At 36.3% G+C, this 20,422-nt stretch overlaps 1 protein-coding gene across 1 annotated transcript in view; it reads left to right on the top strand.

The window, feature by feature from the left end:
- Positions 1 to 5,485: 5,485 nt before the first annotated feature.
- The window catches only part of LOC149554533 (uncharacterized), a 47,174-nt gene continuing 32,237 nt past the window's right edge, over positions 5,486 to 20,422 (top strand). Inside the window, exon 1 of the mRNA XM_089828578.1 lies at positions 5,486 to 6,043. Within this exon, the coding sequence (XP_089684704.1) occupies positions 5,672 to 6,043 (372 nt within the window). The 5' untranslated portion in view covers positions 5,486 to 5,671. The remainder of the gene's footprint in view (positions 6,044 to 20,422) is intronic.

Genomic DNA, 20,422 nt, shown 5'->3' with positions numbered 1-20,422 from the left:
AGAATTAAGACATGTGTCCCAAAGACCAAAACATAAAGTAGTTGGCTAAACAAGGATAGTTAGAGACACATGTCAGTAAAATGGTAGGTGATGCTCAACCTGCGGGAAAATATTATTTTATTTTAAGGGCAAAATAGCATTGTCTAATAAGAAAACATTAGGGAAACACTGATGAAAAATTTAAAATAATTGTGTTCAAAATGTAGATTACATTGGCAATTGGATAGGGATTTGGACCAATTATGTGTAAACTAATGAGCGATTAACCTTGGATTTTAACCCAAATTATTTAATATCTCGGTGACATGGTTGACCACATATGTAGGTTTTATTCGCCAAATTGTGATTTCTCAAAGAGACGAAATAGCCAATTGGCAAAGATTCGCCACTAAAAAACTCATTGTTGATGACGATCATCAAGAACAACATAGTCCTATAAAGACTAGTTTGTGTAGTGAGGAATCACCACAACCTATTCTTTTGCCTTGGTCACACGATAGTGCACAAACTCTAGTATCTAGTACTGAGAAAGCATAATCTAGTTAACAAAGCAAATGGAAAAACATTGCTCAACAAATTACAATAGTAAAAGATATATCAATGTAGACTAAGGAACAAGTTGAAAAAAATGAAGAGAAGAAGGTAGAAGAGAAGACACAGGATATAGAAAAGGACAAATGCCAACTATCAATATAGTTATAGGATGGGTAGAGAGTAGAGAAAACCAGTAAAGACACTCAAATACAATCGATAACACCTACTAAAGAGGTTGGTTAGCTTAGTTCTACCACCTCACAATCACTATTTGAGATTTTATTAGCAAGCATGAAGATCGCAGAAGACATGCATGTTGAGAAATTAAGTCAAGTTGTAGTATTTTCCATAAGAAAAATTACAAAAAAATCAAATAAACTGAGCGAAAGTGCACAAGCCACCTTATAAAAGGTAACAGATAGACTCTAAGGCACCATACACATACATATCACTAAAGAAGATTTAGTGAAAAGAGTAGAGAAAAGTGGAAGCATTTGACAAACATTTTTCTACACTTGAGGATGCAACCTCTTTGAAAGCATAAGCAGTACATGATGCAAACTTTCTTAGTGCAACCCATGGAAATATCAAAAATGATCTAACACCATTAGATGTTTACATTAAGGAGTTGTGCATTTGAGGGAAAATATTTCTATGGAAAATGTGTCTTGGCACTTAATTTTACTCAAGACATTTCCCTAGTTATAAAGAGTAAGCAAGATGAATTGGAGAACACAACAAATGAGTTAAAGAATCCAAATGCCAAAATTATAGAAATTAAGTAGAGAATTAGTACAATTTATGATGGGTTATAGTCTTTTGAGCATAATAGAGAAATATTCTTGAAGAGATTCTCATTACTGAGAGAGCACTTGACTTTGAATATTGATATTGTTTAGAGGTAATTGGACACATATTTAGAGGCCAAAGAATCTTATGTAAAATTTGCCAATTCTGATATCTCCAAAGCAAAAGTTGCAGCTTTTGGGTTGTGTGCCTTAACAAGTGTAGGAGATGCAGTAAAAGACTCTTGGGACACATAGTTTAGAAGCCTAAAGAAGAGTTTTTATAACTACATGACATTTCTTTCCACCCATCCAACTTGATGAAACAAAGGCAAAACCTCAAATTTGACCAGTATATACATTTTTGACTCACCTTTGTCATGGATGTCGAAGGGAGAGAGTAATAGTGTGAAAAATTTGTAAAATTCTCTCTCTCTATATATATATAGTAAAGGGAGATATAAGTTAGGGGAGTAATTTATATATATAGATGATCCATATATATGAGTTAGGGGGAGTACTATATAAGATGAATAGAGAAATAATCTCAAAGATATTCTCATTACAATGAGAGCACTTCACTTTGAATATTGATATTGTTTAGAAGCCGTTGGACACATATTTAGAGGCAAAAGAATCTTATACAAAATTTGTCTACTATGATATCAATGCAACAAAAGTTGCAACTTATAGGTTGTGTGCCTTAACAAGTGTAGCAGATGTAGTAAAAGACTCTTGGGACAGAGAGTTTAGAATCTTGAAGAAGCATTTTGATGACTACATGTGACACTTCAATCCACCCATCCAACTTGATGAAACAAATGTAGAACCACAATTTTGACTTGTATATACATTTTTGATTCACCTTTGTCATTGATGTCAAAGGGGGAGAGTAGAAGTGTGAAAATTTGTAAAATTCTAGATATATATTGTAAAGGGAGATATAATTTAGGGTAAAGTAAATAGAGATGATCCACAAATTTTGATTTTTGACAGCCATGTGAAATACTTCACAAATTTTGAAGTTTTTAAATTTTGAACACTTGGCCAATTATTCCCATATGTTGTCATCAATGCCAAAGTGGGAGATTGTTGGCAATTTGGCTAAGGTGATATGTCATAATAGTCATTTATGGAAACATATAGTCTATTTTGAGATGAAAAAATGATAGGATAAGTTTGAAGTACTAAAACTTAGAAAATTGTCTAAGTACATTTTAGAAAAATAATGTACAATCAACTTATTCTATGTAGCACAGTTCACTAGAGGCACTTGAGATTATACACACTTATTGGAAGGTAGTACACACTCTATACAACATAGGTAGAATTGCTTAAGATTTTGTTATGTACGGAAGAAGTTATTGTAGATTTACTAAGTAAGAGTTACCATGAAAAAACAAAGTTAAAGGCAAAAAAATGGTCTTTTGGTTAAGGAATTTTTTTTGGTTTACCAAAATAATTACTCAAGATAATGTTGGGATGACATACTAGATAGTAACCCACACATGGAAAAAGAAAATTTAAAAGATTTAGCAAAATATCAAGCAACACGACCAATACCAAAGTTTTGGGTACAAAGGCATAACATTTGTTTAAGTGAAGTATGTCATTGTACTGTAATGATATAATGTTTGTATGCACACTTTATGTGATTGGCATTGGTGAGAAAGTAATGCTAGTATAGATTAGTACAGTTGTATGATCAATTTTGAAGAAAGAGCTACATCGACAAATTAGATATTGAAGATATCATCTTTATAAAAGATTTTTGTATCTATCCTATTGATAGCATTGTAAAGTTGTATATACATGTTCGAGAAATGGGCTCTTCTTGCACTTTTTTGTGTATTGTAATACTGACTTCTAGTATGGTTGAGGCTTCTAACAAGGCCTAGTCCTCTAACAAAGACATGCATACTATACAGATGTAATAGATTCTTAATAGGATCAATATCTTTCACAAGATACTTTTGATTAGTGGATCATTTTGCGGGTACCATCCTCACCGGGATTTTCCCTTGGTCAAAGTTTCCCTAGTTAACAAATAATGGTGTTATGAGTTGCATTGTGTTGTGCTTATGTTAAATTTTTAGTTTGATCATTTATGCAAGTTTAAAAATTGTTAATAATATCCATAGTTGGGGAAAAGTTTGTGGAACACTGATTCATCACCCCTCCTTCTTAGTATTCCAAAAAGCATTCACCATCCCATTAAAATCATTTGACACCCCATTCATGAACACCTCAACACCTATCTCCATATTTCATAAAAATAATAGTTCGATTTATGAAACATGAAATATAAATACAACATAGATATTACACTCCACAAATGATAATGTTGTAGTTTCTTTTGGATTGTTGATAATGTTAATAACTGGTTGAAAACGTCATAAACTATATGCCTCTTACCAATGCATACAATGAATACCATAAGTATATATAGTGGTTTAATTTATGAAAACATGAATTAAATAATATACAATTTACCAACCTGAATAAGCGTGTTGGTATTAGGAATGTGCAGACAATGTCTAAGTTAGCCTTCACATATTCATAGGATATTTAGTGTAAATAGAGAGAATTTGTAATGAAAATGACCCTAAAAATTCCCTCTTATAAATTTATTCAAATGTGAAATGAACACATGGATTTGTGGTTGTTCATTTTGCATTTGAAGATAGCGAGGAAAAGAATTGGTTATTTCATACTACATTTGATTTTCATTTCTATGATAGTTTTAATCAATTCAATTTTATGTTTGATTTTTTACTTTATTTATTTGTTGACTAGCGAGCCTTACACTAGCTACTATGCATGCATGTACTAGTAGTAGTTGGAGTAAATACATGAAGATATGATATGATGTGTGGAAGAATATGCACATTAGATATGCATATTAGAGCACATAAACTTTATAATTGTTTTTATTGTAATATATAATGTATCAATAGCTATAAGAATTTACAAAATAATGTGCATATGAGAGCACAAAGTTTACCGTTGTTTTTTTTTATCACAACATACAATGTACTAATAATGAGTGTTGGTGTAAATAATTATTCACTATTTACACTTTACTTAGATCAATGCATTGTTTTATTATTTCTTTGTTTGACACCTAGGAGTTTGCGTACTCTTATGAGTTGTCATGTTGACAACACTGAAGTAAGCAACTCTAATTCAACACATGGTGTCTACAACACTGAAGTTTGCATAATTAACTGAGTTGCCATGTAGAAAACACAGTTATTCACACTCTCATTTTAGCACATGGTGTCTACAACATAATTTTACGTGCCTCTCATCATCACACTTACTCTTGTGCTTAATGGAGGATAATTCACTTCTGGTGGACATGTGCCTTGTTGTAAGACTTATCAGTATGTTGATTCCTAAGCATTCTAGAAGCATTCCAGAGACCTTTATATTTAGGCACTCCCAGTGTGTATGTACATGACACCACATTACAGAACATTAAATGACAACAAATCAATTTTGGATATTGTTATTCTGATCATACCTTGTTGGTCTCCTGTTGTGCTTCTGCTTGAGTTCCTTGATCTTGGGTGATTTTGTCCTAAGGCAAATTCTTAGATGGAATCAAAGCTATACCAAATTCTTACAATGAGTTTTGGGGCATTTGGTTGTGGTGCTATTTGTAAACATTAAAGTGTTTTTTGAATAAACATTTAATTTCTTATGTTCAACCTTGGTGTGCATTATAAACACAAATGTACTAATAGTTGTACACTTGTATTGTTCAACTATAAATAATTTAGTGAAGGGTTATTGGTGCACAATGCAATTATATATTAATTTTTTGGAGTCAAGTGTATGTGGAATGTACGATTATTGAAATGCATTCAATTAGTGGCGCTCTTCCCCTAATTGAATATGAAAGACACTCCATCTTAGATTAAAATGCTTACAACAATATTAAAAGAAATTATGTTAATGTCCCAACAACTGATTCCTAGAATAGTCTTTTCAGTAATAAAATGATTAAACAATAAGTGGAACTTCTCATTATTGTATTTATAAAAAGAATTGAATTTGCTTAAGACTAAATGTAATTGCTAGACTAAATGTCCTAGGCTATAAACTCTTTAATGTTTAGGGAGACGTTAAAAGTTGTTCTTAAATAGGTGCTAAAATTTATTGGCGGGTAACAAAACCAAACCATGAACGACGATCGCACTCGCCTTATCTGTTTTAGTTTTGTGTCGTGTTCAGCTTTCAACACACCTTATGTGGTTCTTCGTACCCAATAGAAAAATGAACTGAATCCTCTGTTTTGTTTGGGTTAATGCCATGCCATTGTCGGAAGCATGAACTAGGGAACTAGGATGAACTTGAGTCCCATTCCTCCCCCATTCTCGGGACTTGGCCACACTTGTGGAAAATGCAATGCGTTCTGTCCAGATATTCGTCATCCACTTATTCACTATTCCAAACCAGTACTTTTGGTGGGCAGATCTACTGTTAGACTAACAAACAGATATTCATACAAGTGGAACTTTTCAAGAGACGAAAGAGAATTTGGTTACTGGAATTCTGATTCAGAAGGCTTTGGGGGGGTCAATTTCAAGAGCGGGATTGCTGAGGATGACGAATTTGATGACGGTAATCCCTGGTGGTCTGAAGAATATGAAAGGGATGATTATGATGACTACGACGACAGTTCTCAACTAAAATGGGGTAACAGCGCTGTACAACAGGTATTATAGAAACACCCAGAGGAAAATTTCTTCTTCTACTTGATCTATGTATATCGTGCGTACAATTCTGTATTTGCCTCTCTATGTGTACGTTTTCATCTATATTTTGCTCGTGTGTGTACGAATGCAATTCCGTATGTTTCTGTATATAAATGTTTGAATATGTCATTGTGTAGATTGTCTTGTGTGTACACATGTTAATTTGTATATGCATTTTCTATGTGTTTGTCTGTGTCTTTGGAAGAAAAAAGGTCAGTCTGAAAGAAAGAGGTCAGTCTGAAAGAAAGAAAGAAACAAATTAATTTTAACGTCCTAGATAACCTGTAGGACAGACTACCTCTCACACCGATTTCTGCATTTTTGGCCCCTTTCTCTTGTGGATTTGATGATGGGTGCCTCTACCTGCTCAGTAGTCCTCTGGTTGAATAAATCTACCCAAGAGTTAGCTGTCAAGATAGTAACATAATTGTTGCTGCTGCCCTTTAAGGTACCACACTCTAAAATGAAATGCTTTTCTATTTCCACTTTATAGTAAGTACAGAAAATGCAGTCTTTCTTCCTAAGCTTCTTTTGGTCTTTTCCAATCCCTAGTTTCACAATAAAGTTGACAAGAGTTGGTTCTTCATTGAGCGATAAGAATTTTTTCTCTCCAAGAGATATTGGCCCCTATTTACGCTTTTTGATGATGATTATTAGGGGTATTAACCTCTGCAATATAATAGTCTCTCTCTTTCTTGTTAAACCTTTATACCAAGAACCCGTGTGTAATTTATTCATAACAAAAGTCTTTATCTCTTTACTATTTGTGGGGCACAAATTCAAGTAAATATCCAAGGTACTAAACCATTTGTTGTTTTGACATTCCGAGTCTTCTTTCAAATGCGCAATATCTCATTGAAGACATTCTTAGGCCATCTGCCCTCATCTATTTGCTCAAATTCTTTTTAAATATCGTATGAGTCGCACCATAGCAATTGCTTCAACAAGAGCCACCCCCACCTCATTCAACATGATATCATTGGGACTAAACTTTTAATTTTGAACTTATATGTACTCAAGCATTTTTTCATTTTCTTAATTTCCTTCCACTGTAAATCGGAAGTGCCACTGACCTATGGTTCACAACCATAGTTCTAGAACAACTGGAAGTACTAAAATTCCAAAAAGAGTTTGGGTAGTTTTCCAATCCTATAGCTTTGCCTCTCTACATCTATTTTGGAAAGCATAAAACACTTTTCAATCTCCCAAAATTCGTTTCTTTTTGAACCCTTCCCAACTTAAATTTTTATTGAAGTCAATTGAGGTATTTGTAATCTCAAACTTCTTCAAGAGTACTATCTTCAAAGTAAAACTTACGCTAGTTATGTTTTCTCTATTAGAGAAAAATATCACTTTTGTCTTGTTAATATTAACTTGCATCACCACCATTCTACAAAAATGCTGAAGGAAAAGTAAGTGTTTTCGTAAGCCAAGAGTAGAATTAGAGATCAGATTAAGTCATCTGCATAACTCAACCAAATTAACACCATCCTTGTAAATCTAACCACTCTTCAAGTTTGACAATATATAAACCAAAAAGGGTAGGGAATGGGTACCCTTGCTTGACACCTATATAACTTCTAAATTTTTTGGAGATGCCATATGAAGTTGGGAGTTTGACTTTAACCTCCTCATATAGCCTATGAACATAAGCTCTAAGATGAATAGGGACCCCAAGTTTCTCCAACCCGAGCCAAATCTTGTCCCTAGGGGTTGTGTCAAAAGCTTTTTTGAAATCTACAAAGCAGCAAAATGATTCCTCCTTTTTCTTCCAACCTTTATCAATGATGTGCCTCAAAGTTATACTGTAATCAACTGTGGAATGCTTAGGTCTGAAATGTGCTTTCCCTTTAGCACGTTTATCCTTTTTTCCTGCCCTGTAAAGAGCTCAAGGTCTCTATGATATAAATCTCAGTTTTTCTTAAATTTAAAATTAAAAAGGCAAACTAATTGCACAATATGGATTTAGGAGAAGCAACTTTCACTGCAAGAATCTCCAAATCTCTTGTAGATTATTTAAATATATAATGATGCTTACGCAGATTTAGAACATCAACAAACCAATATGATATAGCAGATGCGAATTCCAGAATCAATATGTATATAGAACTGACAAAAACTTATGATGGCATAGTTTGATCTTTCAGGTTGAATAGATCACATGGGGGTTTTGTCCCAAGATCCAACATGTTCAAAGACAAAAAACGAATGTTCTGCATGATCAAAAAACATTGTAGAGTCCTCTATAAATACCTATGTGGGGCAGTTAATTAACCAGGCAAGTAAACTATCTGATTTGGCCCATTTCTAGAAGGTGTTAGGAGATATAAAACAAAACAAGACGAAACAAAAATCTGATTTTCTGCAAGAATACAAGATTATACAGTTGGCAGAAAACCTGAGTTTCCTTCTAGGAGACAACTGTGATGACAAGACAAAATTGGACTTCTTCAAGAAGTTGGTAGTTCTTACGAGAAGGTTCAAGGCAAAAATTTAATTCTTTTCATCCTACACAAGATAAGACCGCACAAATGGCAACAACCTGATCTTTTCCTGGTTTTTCAGGAAGGAGATGAAATTTCGTTGTTGGCAGCCAGCACTGCTGTCTAGGCTAGGTGGCCTCACTTTTATGGGTTCATCACATGTCCACTTGCTAGTTCTGTTTCTAGCATAATTCCTAATAACTTTGCAAACAAAGGGTTTATTATAATGGTTCTATAATTGAAAGGATTGTTGATGTCACCAGTTTTGAAAAGAGGAATAGCAAGACTAGTTGTCCAATCTAAAGGAAAACCCTGCTGAATGTTGTTGAATTTTTTATAATGCTAAATGCAATACATTTCTTTCCTTCTTGAAGATCAGCAAGGTCTTTTGCTTTTCCAACACCTAATTTCTTGACACCCAACTCTATCTCTTGAACAGTGAAAATTATAATACAAGTTTTGAGGAGAGGGACCTTAGAATCCTGCTCGTAAAGCTGCCTAGCATAATCAAATCACTAAGAATCTGTAATATTACTCTCCATTTGCTTTTGTCTTGATTGCAATTCTTTCCAAAATAACTTGGGGATATTTTTCCCAAGAAAGATTATCTCTTCCCACCTTGTGATCATGAAATTAGCTTTTTTCTTTCTTAAAATCTGCTTGCAATGACATTATTTTTCTCCTTGTTCGACTCTTTCAAAGAAACCAAGCATAAATGGGAAAACAATTTGTTTCAGGCTTCTTATTTATTGCCCTTTTGCACTTGTCCAGTACATTTTGAATCAAGTTTGTTAGCATGTGACTGAGATGGCCATGCAATGGATTTTTTTCCCTCTTAACAAATATCTCAAGTGCTATCTTGAATGTGCTGCAATTATTTTGACTCAAAAGAATTCTGCTCTTTGAGGAAGATTGTTGAATGCATTGAGTTTTTGCCACGTATTGCTTCTTTTCAAATCTCAGTCCAAGATATGCTTAAATAAATAGAATTGTGATAAGAATTTAAATCCTTATGTTGTTCACCAATTGAACCATCCTCCATATTCTACACTAGCCATGTGAGCAAATCACATAATCCCCTACTCTTGTGCCTATTACAAGGTAATTGGTAAATATTTGCTTGATATTAACAGAGACCGAAAGGTCGATATATACAAAAGAATGAGATGATGTTTCCTTAGGAAACAATCGTAAAGAATGGAAACATTCTATTCTAGAGAAAGCAAAAAACGAAAGCAAACTAAAGCTTAAGATATTTGCAATAGATAACCATTAACTAATAATAGACGACTTATCTATTGTTGTAATACCCTCCCTTAATGGTTAATCTATCTAACACACCAAGCTGTCCTCTGAATTTGACAAACTTATGAGGACCAAGAGGCTTGGTGAGAATATCTGCAGTCTGATTTGTGGTAGGAACATACTGCAAATCTATAGTCCCGTCTTCATCCAGTTGTCGTATGTAATGACAGTCAACATCCACATGCTTGGTTCGTTCATGGAAGATTGGATTTCGTGTTAACTTGATAACACTTTTGTTATCAACAAACAGAGTAGTCGGTCTAGCTGGTGACATCTGCATATCCGTAAGCATCCGACGAAGCCAAACAACTTCACATCCTGCCTTAATAGTCCCTTTGTATTCAGCCTCCGTAGAAGAGAGAGAAACTGCTTACTGCTTCTTGCTGGTCCATGTGATTGCACCAGATCCCAAACTGAACACATATCTAGAGGTTGACATTTTATCATCAACAGAGCCTGCCCAATCAGAATCTGTGAACCCACTGAGTTTAGGATTAGAACTTTGAGAGTACAAAAGTCCATAATTTGAAGTGCCCTTCACATAACGAAGCACACGCTTTGCTACCATCCAATGATCAGCCTTAGGAGCTGTCATAAAGCGTGAAATATAGTTGACTGCGAAGCTGATATTAGGTCTGGTAGCAAAGAGGTAGATGAGGCTGCCTACTAGTTGCCTATATGTAGTATCATCAACGGAAGGAGAATTAGACTTTGCTGATAACTTGAGACCTTTCTCCATATGTGTAGATGCAGGTTTGCAATCTTGCATTCAAAATTTGTCTAACAGGGCCCTAACATATTTGGACTGAGAGATGAATATACCAGAAGACTGTTGCCAAACTTCAACACCTCAGCAATAATGCATGAGCCCAAGGTCAGTCATATCAAAAGATTGGCATAAATTTTGTTGATTCCTTGAATCAAAGATGCCGAACTGCCAATGATGATGAAATCATCCACATAAATAACTAGAAGGATGATGTCACTGTCAGTAGTTTTGATGTAGAGATTTGATTATGAAGAACTCCTCTTGAAGCCTTGATCACTGAGGTACTTATCAATCTTGATGTACCATGCTCGAGGGGCCTGCTTTAAGCCATAGAGAGCTTTTACCAATTTGAGAACTTGATCGTCTTTACCAGCAACCTTGAAACTAGGAGGTTGCGTCATGTAGACCTCTTCATGGAGATCCAACCAAACTGTGCTGCCATGGCTAGGACTAATTTGATGGTGCTCATCTTTGCAGTAGGAGCAAAGGTCTCCTCATAATTAATGCCCTGATGCTGAGAAAAGCCCTTTGCTACTAAACGAGCTTTGTACTTGTCCAAAGTACCATCTGATTTGTATTTGATTTTGTAGACCCATTTGCAGCTAGTGGGTTTCTTCTTTGGTGGAAGATCAAAAATGACCCAAGTGTTGTTCTTCAACAGGCTTTGTTGTTCAGATGTCATGGCCTGTTCCCACTCCAGAATTCCTTTAGCCTCAGAATATTTTTGAAGTTCAAACACACTGTGAATGTTGGCCATAAGAGCAAAGTTAACAGTATCTGTAGTTTTGCTCTTTTTCTAAGCAGTTCTCCCATCAGTGAGCTCATCTTCACAAAGATCATCAAGTATCTTAACCCACCACTTAGGTCGGATAGGAGAATGACCAATAGTAGAACTAGGAGATGCTTGATCAGCAGGATCCTCATCAGAAGAATCTGGATCAAACTCAGGTGAAGCATCTACAAGCAAAGTGATCCTACAAGAGAAGCCGAAGGTGTCTGTGTATAGGTATCAATGGTATAACTGGAGCTGCAGGAGCTACTGGAGTCCTCCCATCATGTGGACCTAATGGAAGCCGAACTCCCAAATCATGAGTCATCATAGGCTGGTCTGCTGGATCAGGAACAGGAGAAATAGGCATGAATGGTCCTCATTGCTCGTCAAAGACTTCATTGCGACTGTAAATGAGATGAGATGTCTCAACATTAGTCAAGCGGTAGGCTTTGTGAAGACTGTTATATCCAACAAGCATCGGTTTTTGACTCTTGGCATCCAACTTGGTGCGTGACGCATCAGGGATCCAAACAAAAGCAAGGGAGCCAAAAACCTTCAGGTGACCAATTCTGGGCTTGCGACCTGACCAAGCCTCTTCCGGAGTTTTACCTTTGATCGCCACTGTGGGTGACCGGTTTAACAGATAAACTGCAGTGTTAACTGCTTCAGAACATGTCTGTGTTCGAGCATGGAATGAGCCATCTTAGTGATTGTCTTGTTCCATCATTCAACTACACTGTTCTATTGTGGTGTGTGGGGTGTGGTTAACTGGCGTTTGATGCCATGTGTATCCAAGAAGCTGGAGAAAACATTAGAACAAAATTCCCCCCATTGTTTGATCTAAGAGTAATAATAGATTTCCTAGATTCTTTTTCAACTAAGGTTTTAAACTTCTGAAATTTAGTTAATGCATTTGATTTCTTTTGAAAGAAATAAACCCACATTTTTCTACTGAAATTATCAACAAACAACAGAAAATACCTAGACCCAAGAACAAAAGGAGTGGCCATAGGGCCACAGATATCGGCATGAACAAGCTGAAGTGCCTAAGAAGCTCGCCAAGAATCGCCACTGGTGAAAGGTGTGCGATGTTGCTTCCTAGCCTGGCATGCATCACAAACTCCAAGGTGTTGAGTCTAAATCTCTGGAAAGCCAAGAACAAGCTCATCCCGAGCAAGCTGTGAGAGATAATGCACATTTAAATGCCCATATCACTGATGCCAAAGTGTGCTGACAGAAGATCGCCGAACAACCATAGCTAAGTCCTAAGAATCACCAGAATCAGTAAGTCTGAAAAGACCATGATCCTCAAGACCCACTACAACAGTCGACTGTGTCGCCCGATCAGTGATAGTGCACTGATGTGAACTAAAGGTGATTGCCAAGTGTGGAGAATGTCGTAGCAACTGACTGACTGAGAGTAGATCTAGTTCCATCCCTAGAATGTAGTACACATCAAGGAATATGAGATTCCTCCCAACAGACTGAATTTGAATGTTGCCTTTACCGACAATCGTGTACTCTTCTCTGCCACCAAAAATAATAGAGTCTAAGCGGTGAGTGAAATGACGAGAGGCACCTGAATCAATGTACCAGGCAGACGACTTCACATGATTTGCAGGTCTTTTAGCCATGAAGGTGTAAAAGGCAAATTTCGCCTACTCAGGGTGCTCTGCACTATTCGCTTTGGGTTGTGAACTTGACTGCTTAGATTGTGTAGCTAAGCGTCTCCAACATTCAACCTATGTGACCAAACTTGTGGCAGTAGTTGCATTGAATGTTCTTCTTTCTGGAACCATCAGAAGCTAGAGCAAGAGACTTCTGCTGAGATGGTTGCTGAAACTTGCCTTTATCCTTCTGAAAGGATTTCATAACAAAAGCTCACTTTGTGGAGGTGGAACTGAAGCTGCTACCGAATTGTTGTTTCCATCGATCTTGTTGAAGCAACAAGGTGTAGAGATCAGTGAACTTCAAATCAACACCAGTAGATGTGATGTTGAGAGTCTCGATAAAATACTCATAGGATTTTGGTAAACTCCGAAGAGTGATAACCACAATATCCTCTTCCTCCATCTTGCAACCGACGGCAAGTAACTAATCATGAATTTCTTGAATCTGATTCAGGTGTGCCTGGAGCGAGGTGCGCTCATCTATGATAATAGAAAATAGAGTGTTTTTCAGAAAGAAGGCTCTGCTCTTCGTAGAAGTCTCATGAAGATCTTTGAGATGTGTTCAGATTTCGACAGTTGTCTTGCCGAATGGAATCTGAGAAAGCTGATCATTAGCCACAGATAATTTGAGAAGCATCACTGCCTCTCGATTATTCAGATCCCATGTATCTTGATCAGAACTCGGAGAAGTCAGATGCTTCGTAACACCCAGAACAAGTTGATCGACGTTCCAATATTCAAAAATTGCGATGATGTGCTGCTTCTAGGTGCCATAATTGTGACCATTGAATTTGGAGTTGTGCTCGAGCAAAATATTTGTTAGAGATGCCATGACACATTTTTCAATGAAAAACTGTGAAAATTTGTAAAGGCACGTTCTTCGAGGAAAAGATTCAGAAGACCTAGAAGAATCAGAGAGTGACCTAGAAGAGAGCTCGAAAAATTTAGAAGGAATATGCTATCGGTTTTTGGATCCACTGGCTCAAGAAATCGAGGCATCCAAAAAAAAGGGGTGACAACCCAGTTGAGCTTTCGAAAAACCCATCAAGAATTTGCAATAAAAAATTTTCAACTCCAAAAATTAGGGTTTCGGGTAGAAAATCAGTCGGCAGCCATGGAGGTCAAAATGGCAAAAAACGTTGATTTTTTTGGAAAAAAAGTCGATTTAGCAGTGGCAGGTTGCAAATAGGTATTTGTTGTGATAAAAAAACATAGAGCCATTTGAAAATGACTATGATTGCCCTTAAAAAATGTGGATTTGGCAGGAGCAGAGCTGTTTTTTGTTGGATACAAATCACACTACAAAAAAACAACTCAATTTGTAGAGTGCAAACGAGCACGATTTGCTGAGTACAAACGACCACGGGTTGCAGTGTTAAATTCGGACCAGTCACAAGCACCTGCGTTTTTTTTCGATAAAAAACAACCACGATTTTTCCAGAGTTTTTGGTAAAAGCCGACCATGAAATTTAGACTTTTTTCAATACGTCGTTTGCAGAACTAGACTAAAAAAGAAATTGTGATTTTCAGAGGAGTCGCAAAATCCTAGCTCGAGATTTCTCCAGGTAGAAAACACTAGGCGGGTTTTAGAGAAAATTGATTGAATTTTTTTTTAAAAAATTTAAACAAATAATTTCAAGAAGAAATTATAAATTTTTTCGAAAAACTTTAAGTATTAGCTCTGATCCCATATTACGAGATAATTGGTAAATATTTGCTTGATATTAACAGAGACCGAAAGGTCAATATATACAAAAGAATGAGACGATGTTTGCTTAGGAAACGATCATAAACAATAGAAACATTCTATTCTAGAGAAAGCAAAAAACGAAAGCAAACTAAAGCTTAAGATATTTACAATAGATAACCATTAACTAATAATAGACGACTTATCCATTATTGTAATAGTGCCACTGTAGGTATTGCAAGTGAAATTACCAGACTTAACTCATCTAGGCACGCCATTGCAAATAACTAAATCAAATGCTCCACAAAGAGTTAACAACTTCTCCTCAAAGAGATTGCATCCTTTGTTGTCTTCTGAAACTCTTACCCATTGATGATTGCTTGCTTTAATAAGCCAAATAGAGTTGTAATTTTCCTTATGACAGAGAATGAAAGCTTGTTCACTTGCAGTCCTAGTATTGAAAATACAAATTAACTAATGCAAGTTTCATGCGATAAATTACTTTGTTTAATTGTATCTGAAGTTTCATGCCAAGCTTGAATTTTAGTATGGATTTTCTATGTTGTGAAGCCATTTTAATTCATCTGGGAAGCTGTAATTAAAAGATAACATGCAACACTGATGCAATGAATGCTAATTACCATTCAAGCTCATGACATCAGTAAGAGGAGAGATTCTTTCTGATGTTAAATGAGTCACTGAAGGGTGACTTCAATATTGAAAGGTTTAAGTTGTTTTTAAGTTCATGGTTGAAGCCCTTGTTTATTTGGCATATTAATTAGATCCTTAAGTTGAAGCTTATAAGTGGATTTCTTTCCGTTTATTTTGATTCTTGCTCAAATTCATATGCCTAGGTTCCAATCCAATGACCATACTCCATGGAAGCTCACAAGTATAAATTGTGTGGATTTTGACCTAATAGCCAAGCTTATGTAGAACTACACAGTGGCATTTCTATCTTTTATGTTAGTTTATTGCTCAAATTTGTACTGCTGGATGATTAATTTTGAACCTAATGCCTATGCTTGGGAATAATTTGAACATTGTCAGTCTGCTTACAATTGGAGTACATATAGTTAATTCCAAAACTAGTATCTCAAGATTTAAAAAAAAATGCATTTGTTGAGCACAACACTAAGGAATTTGTCTTTTGAAATTCTCTAAAGATCATTAGAATTCCTGGGTCCAGCTCATACTGGGGCCCCAGTAATCTGTTTGTGCCATTGTATATGTGTTAATACTAACAGATTTTGACAATCCATTGAATAGAGAGAATGCTGTTTCTGGATTGAATTGTGTATAAGATTTTTGCATCAATGTTTCAGATCACACTTCGTGATCCATCATTAGGATGAAGAGAGCCACAGGAACACATATGAGGATGGATCATGGAGTGTGATTCGAAATGTTGAGCAAAAATCTTGTACACTATTGAGTCCATAAATACCATTCTCTCAATTGTACATGTGTTTTCTTCTATTATGGTTGTTGGGTGGATATTTTGCAACCGTCAGTGTTGGGTAAAATCCAGTCGCAAAATAGGATGACCATCCATAGTGTGTGAGACAAAGTGTCTCATATTTTAAAGAGAAGGCTCCCCCTTCTCATTGTTCCTTGGATCAACTCAAGGTAAGCAAGAAGTTGAGAGATTTTGTAAGGGGTGTTACCAATATTCTTTCCTCTTAAACTTTCAGGAATGAATCCACTTACCCGCAGAGCGAGAAATGGGTACGATAAAATCTCTAACTACACTTCTATCTAGTAGCTTAAAAATGGCGATATCGATAAACTAATACTAACACAAAGGCTAGTTAAATTTGTACCGATTTGACTCTAAGTCCTGTCTTAATCTATAAGAGTTATCTTTACTCTTGGGGCTCAAAGACTTCCAGAAATAAAGTAGTCTAACTATTTTGTGAATCAAGAAAGAAATATTAGCTACAGTCAAGGGTTCTAATCTTAATATTTCTACAAATGCTCCCAGTCAAAGCTTCGGCTCCGATTGCTTCCTAACTTGTTTTATACTCTATTACCAAGAACACAAGATTGCATGAATCAAAGACAACATATGCAAATCACAGACAAAGCTTCCAATTCACACAAGTAACAATTGCACTCAATCATAATATTAAAATCATAGTTGAATGGCTCTCGCTCATGCGTTTCAAACTTTTGCACCCTGGCTTGCGTTGGTGTGGAGGCGGCCTCTACTGTGGTCCGACTCTCTGCCGCATTTGCTCATGCGGCTTCTTCCGTTTAGGTGAAACCTGTGCCCCCTCCTACTGTGGCTAAGATTGTTGCTGCAGGACCTAAAACTACTGCTCCAGCTGTGGACACCTTTCTTGATGTGTCTCAAGATGCTGTGGGTCAATCTGCTATCTCTTATGTAGATGTGGCTGCATTTGAAGCAGGTATTAATGCTCTGGTTCAAAGGAAGGGGTCTCCTCCGGCTGTGGTTAGTCGTGCGGCTGTACCTGCTCCTTTCAGTAATCCAATAGTGCTTAATCTTGAATCAGACATTGTTAATAAGATCAATACATATGTGGATGATTTCTCTGCTACTGTTGCTATTTTTTCGTTTTAGGGGTTTTTGGCCCTCTCTCTCGGATTTGCATGCTTGGATCACCAAATTTTGGGAACCAATCGTTTCGGATTTAGTTTAGATTTACCCTGTGGCAAGGGGTTTTTTTATTGTGAAATTTGCTAATGCTGATGACAGGAATTCCATCTTGTGCTGTGGTTTCCCTTGGGAGGAAAGGTTCCCCCTGATGGCCAAACCTTGGTATCCAACATTTAATCTGACTACTGAGTCCTTTAATAAGATTCCTCTTTGGGTTAGGTTGTCGAATCTTCCCCTTCACTTTTGGCAGAACTCAGTCTTGGAGGCTGTGGGAGAAAACCTTGGGGATTTCTTATTGGTTGGTTCGGTCTCCTCCAATGTCTATAGGACAACGTATGCTCGCATCCTTGTGGAGATGGATATCTATAAGGGGCTCCTTGCTATGTTGAAGTCAGCTTCTTCAAGTGGTTCTTGGACTCAGCTTCTTGATTATGAAGGTAATCCCTTCAAATGTAGGAAATGTCATAAAACCAACCATCTTGCTGCTCAATGCTCCTCTGATAAGGTTAGATTTAAGAAATCACCTTCTTGGTGGTTGGGGTTTCAGATGATTACTATACAATTTAGAAAGTTGCTTTGGATGTAGATGGGTTGGATAGCTCTTCTCGTATTACTTTGGATGAGGATTCTGTTCATTTGCATGTTGTCCCTACGACGGTTTTGACTCAAAATGTTGTTGCTGATCCATATCCTACTGCTGACTCTGCTGTTCCAGTCCCTTTGGCAGCTTTGAGTCAGAATTTTGTTGCTATCCTGTCTGTTGCCAACTCTGTCTAGAACATTGTTGCTGGTTCTTCTACTGTGGGGGTTTTGGGGGTTAGTGGGGATTGGCAGAAAGTTGTGGGGAAGGTGGAGGATGGTTGGACTTCAGTTAAAGGGGAAAAAAGGCAAATCTTCCAAACCTTCATTTGATATGTCTTTACATTCTCAAAAGAATGGACCAAAATATAAATCTTGATGTTCTGTGGTCTCTTGGGTTGTTTGCTCTCTTGTTGGGAACCTTAGTGTGTCCCTCTAGTTTGTCGGGTGGTTCTCCACAGTTGTTTTAAAATTCTCATTGTTATATCTTTCTTGTCCCTTTGTACAAGGTTTCAGGTCCTTTCAAAACTTGTTTTTACTTAATCAAAACAGTTGCACTCAATCAAACTTCAATTTCAATTGCTCCTTTGTATTCACTTTTCTGTCAAAACAGTGCTACATAGTCAAAGTTTTGTTGGCACAATTTCTCCAAAGCTCTCTTGCATACAATAAAAGATGATTTTACAATAAGAGAAGACTTATTTATATAGGCATAGGAGTTGAGAAAAAGATGGAGGAAAAAGTGGGAGCAACTTAACCAACTTTGACCTAGTCTAACTAGAAGAGAAATTATTGGATTACATAACTACACATGCAATTTGCATTACATGTAATTACATAATTCCATGCAACGCATCCTCTTTGATCTACAAACAGAAAAACAAAAACAAAATAATAATCTTAAAGATTGTTCTTTAGTGCCTTAAATTTGATGATGACATCATGCACTGTAGGAAGATCTGAAATCTCCATTGTCTTTGATATTGCCTTTATTCTTATTGCATCTGTATATGCTGATCGCACGATTTTGGAATTTGATGACAAGGAATCCTGTAGATGGTTTGCTAAAGACTTGTATAGAACAAATCTATTCATTGTATGGGAACTGAAATCATCAGAATCTAAATCAGCATTGACCTTGATTGTATATTTTGGAGTCATCCTTTCAATTGTAATCATATTACCGATTCGTCAAGAATCTAACATCCCATTTGCTCTAAGTCACATCTTCCAAATTTGCTTGCAACTTTGTCACAAGCTTTCTTAGCGTCTCCTCCTTGTAACCTATGAGCCCATGACATTTGTAAAATATTTTACAAGATGGAAGAATGTCACATGTAACCATGGCATCTAGATCAAACTTAGCAGTCTCATCCCAATTATTAAGAATTCCTTTCAAAGCGCCAACTTCTTGAGTCAAAGAAGAAATCAAGTCTTGTTCCATTTCATCGATGTTTTTGATATGCCTAAGGACTTTAACTGTATTTGTAATAGCTTGAACTCCTTTAGAAATAACTTTTCCTATCCAAGACATAGCAACTTCTACTATCCTTCTCTCCCTGGATGTTTGAGACACAACAACAACATTTTCCAAGATTTTCATCCTTTTGCTTGGGCTCCTCTGACTGATCTGCTTGTAACTTGGGTGCTTTTGTCTGTGACTCGGGCTGAACTATCAATGAGTTGTTAGGTACACTTGGTTGCTGATTGGCTTCAACCCTTTGAGGTAAAGTTTTAGGTTCCTCTTCATAATAGACAAACTTTATGTAATCTTCAAGCTCTTTGTTGCTTTGTTTTGCGCTTCTTTTTGCAAACTCATCAATCGTTACATGGGCACTTTCTATGACTTTGTGAGTAGTAAGTTTCAAACATTTGTATGCCTTGCTTCTATTGGAGTAGCCTAGGAATATCCCTTCATCACTTTTTGCATCAAGCTTTCATTTTCTTACATCTTTTAAGATATAACATTTGCTTCCAAATACTCTTAGATAACAAATATTGGGTTTGCAGTCATACCATAATTTATAAGGTGTTTTGTTTGTACCTTTCTTCAATTGAACTCGGTTCAATGTATGAACTATTGTGCTGATTGCTTCTCTCTAGTATTTTGGTGCAACATTCTTCTCTATCATTAGAATTCTTGCACATTCCATGATAGATATGTTTCTTCTTTTTGCTTCTCCATTTTGCTTTCGAGTTCTAGGTGCTGATACATGTCTTTTGATTCCTCTTTCATTGCAGAACTCATTGAATTCATTTGAGATGAATTCTCCCCCTTTATCTGATCTCAGGCATTTAAGATTCTTCCATGTTTCTTTCTCAATTCTAGCCAAATGCCATTTGAATTTTTTGAAAAGCTTCAGACTTATCTTTTAAAAATATTGCAGTCATCATCTTAGAATAATCATCAACAAATAGAATGAAATATGTATCTTACAAATCAATGGAATTTTGC

Source organism: Cupressus sempervirens, chromosome 5 (assembly GCF_028749045.1).
Source record: "Cupressus sempervirens isolate cs-2001-9-10 chromosome 5, ASM2874904v1, whole genome shotgun sequence".
Classification (NCBI taxonomy): domain Eukaryota; kingdom Viridiplantae; phylum Streptophyta; class Pinopsida; order Cupressales; family Cupressaceae; genus Cupressus; species Cupressus sempervirens.
The sequence above is the reverse complement of the archived record's forward strand: the minus strand, read 5'-3'. Positions and strand labels throughout refer to the sequence as shown.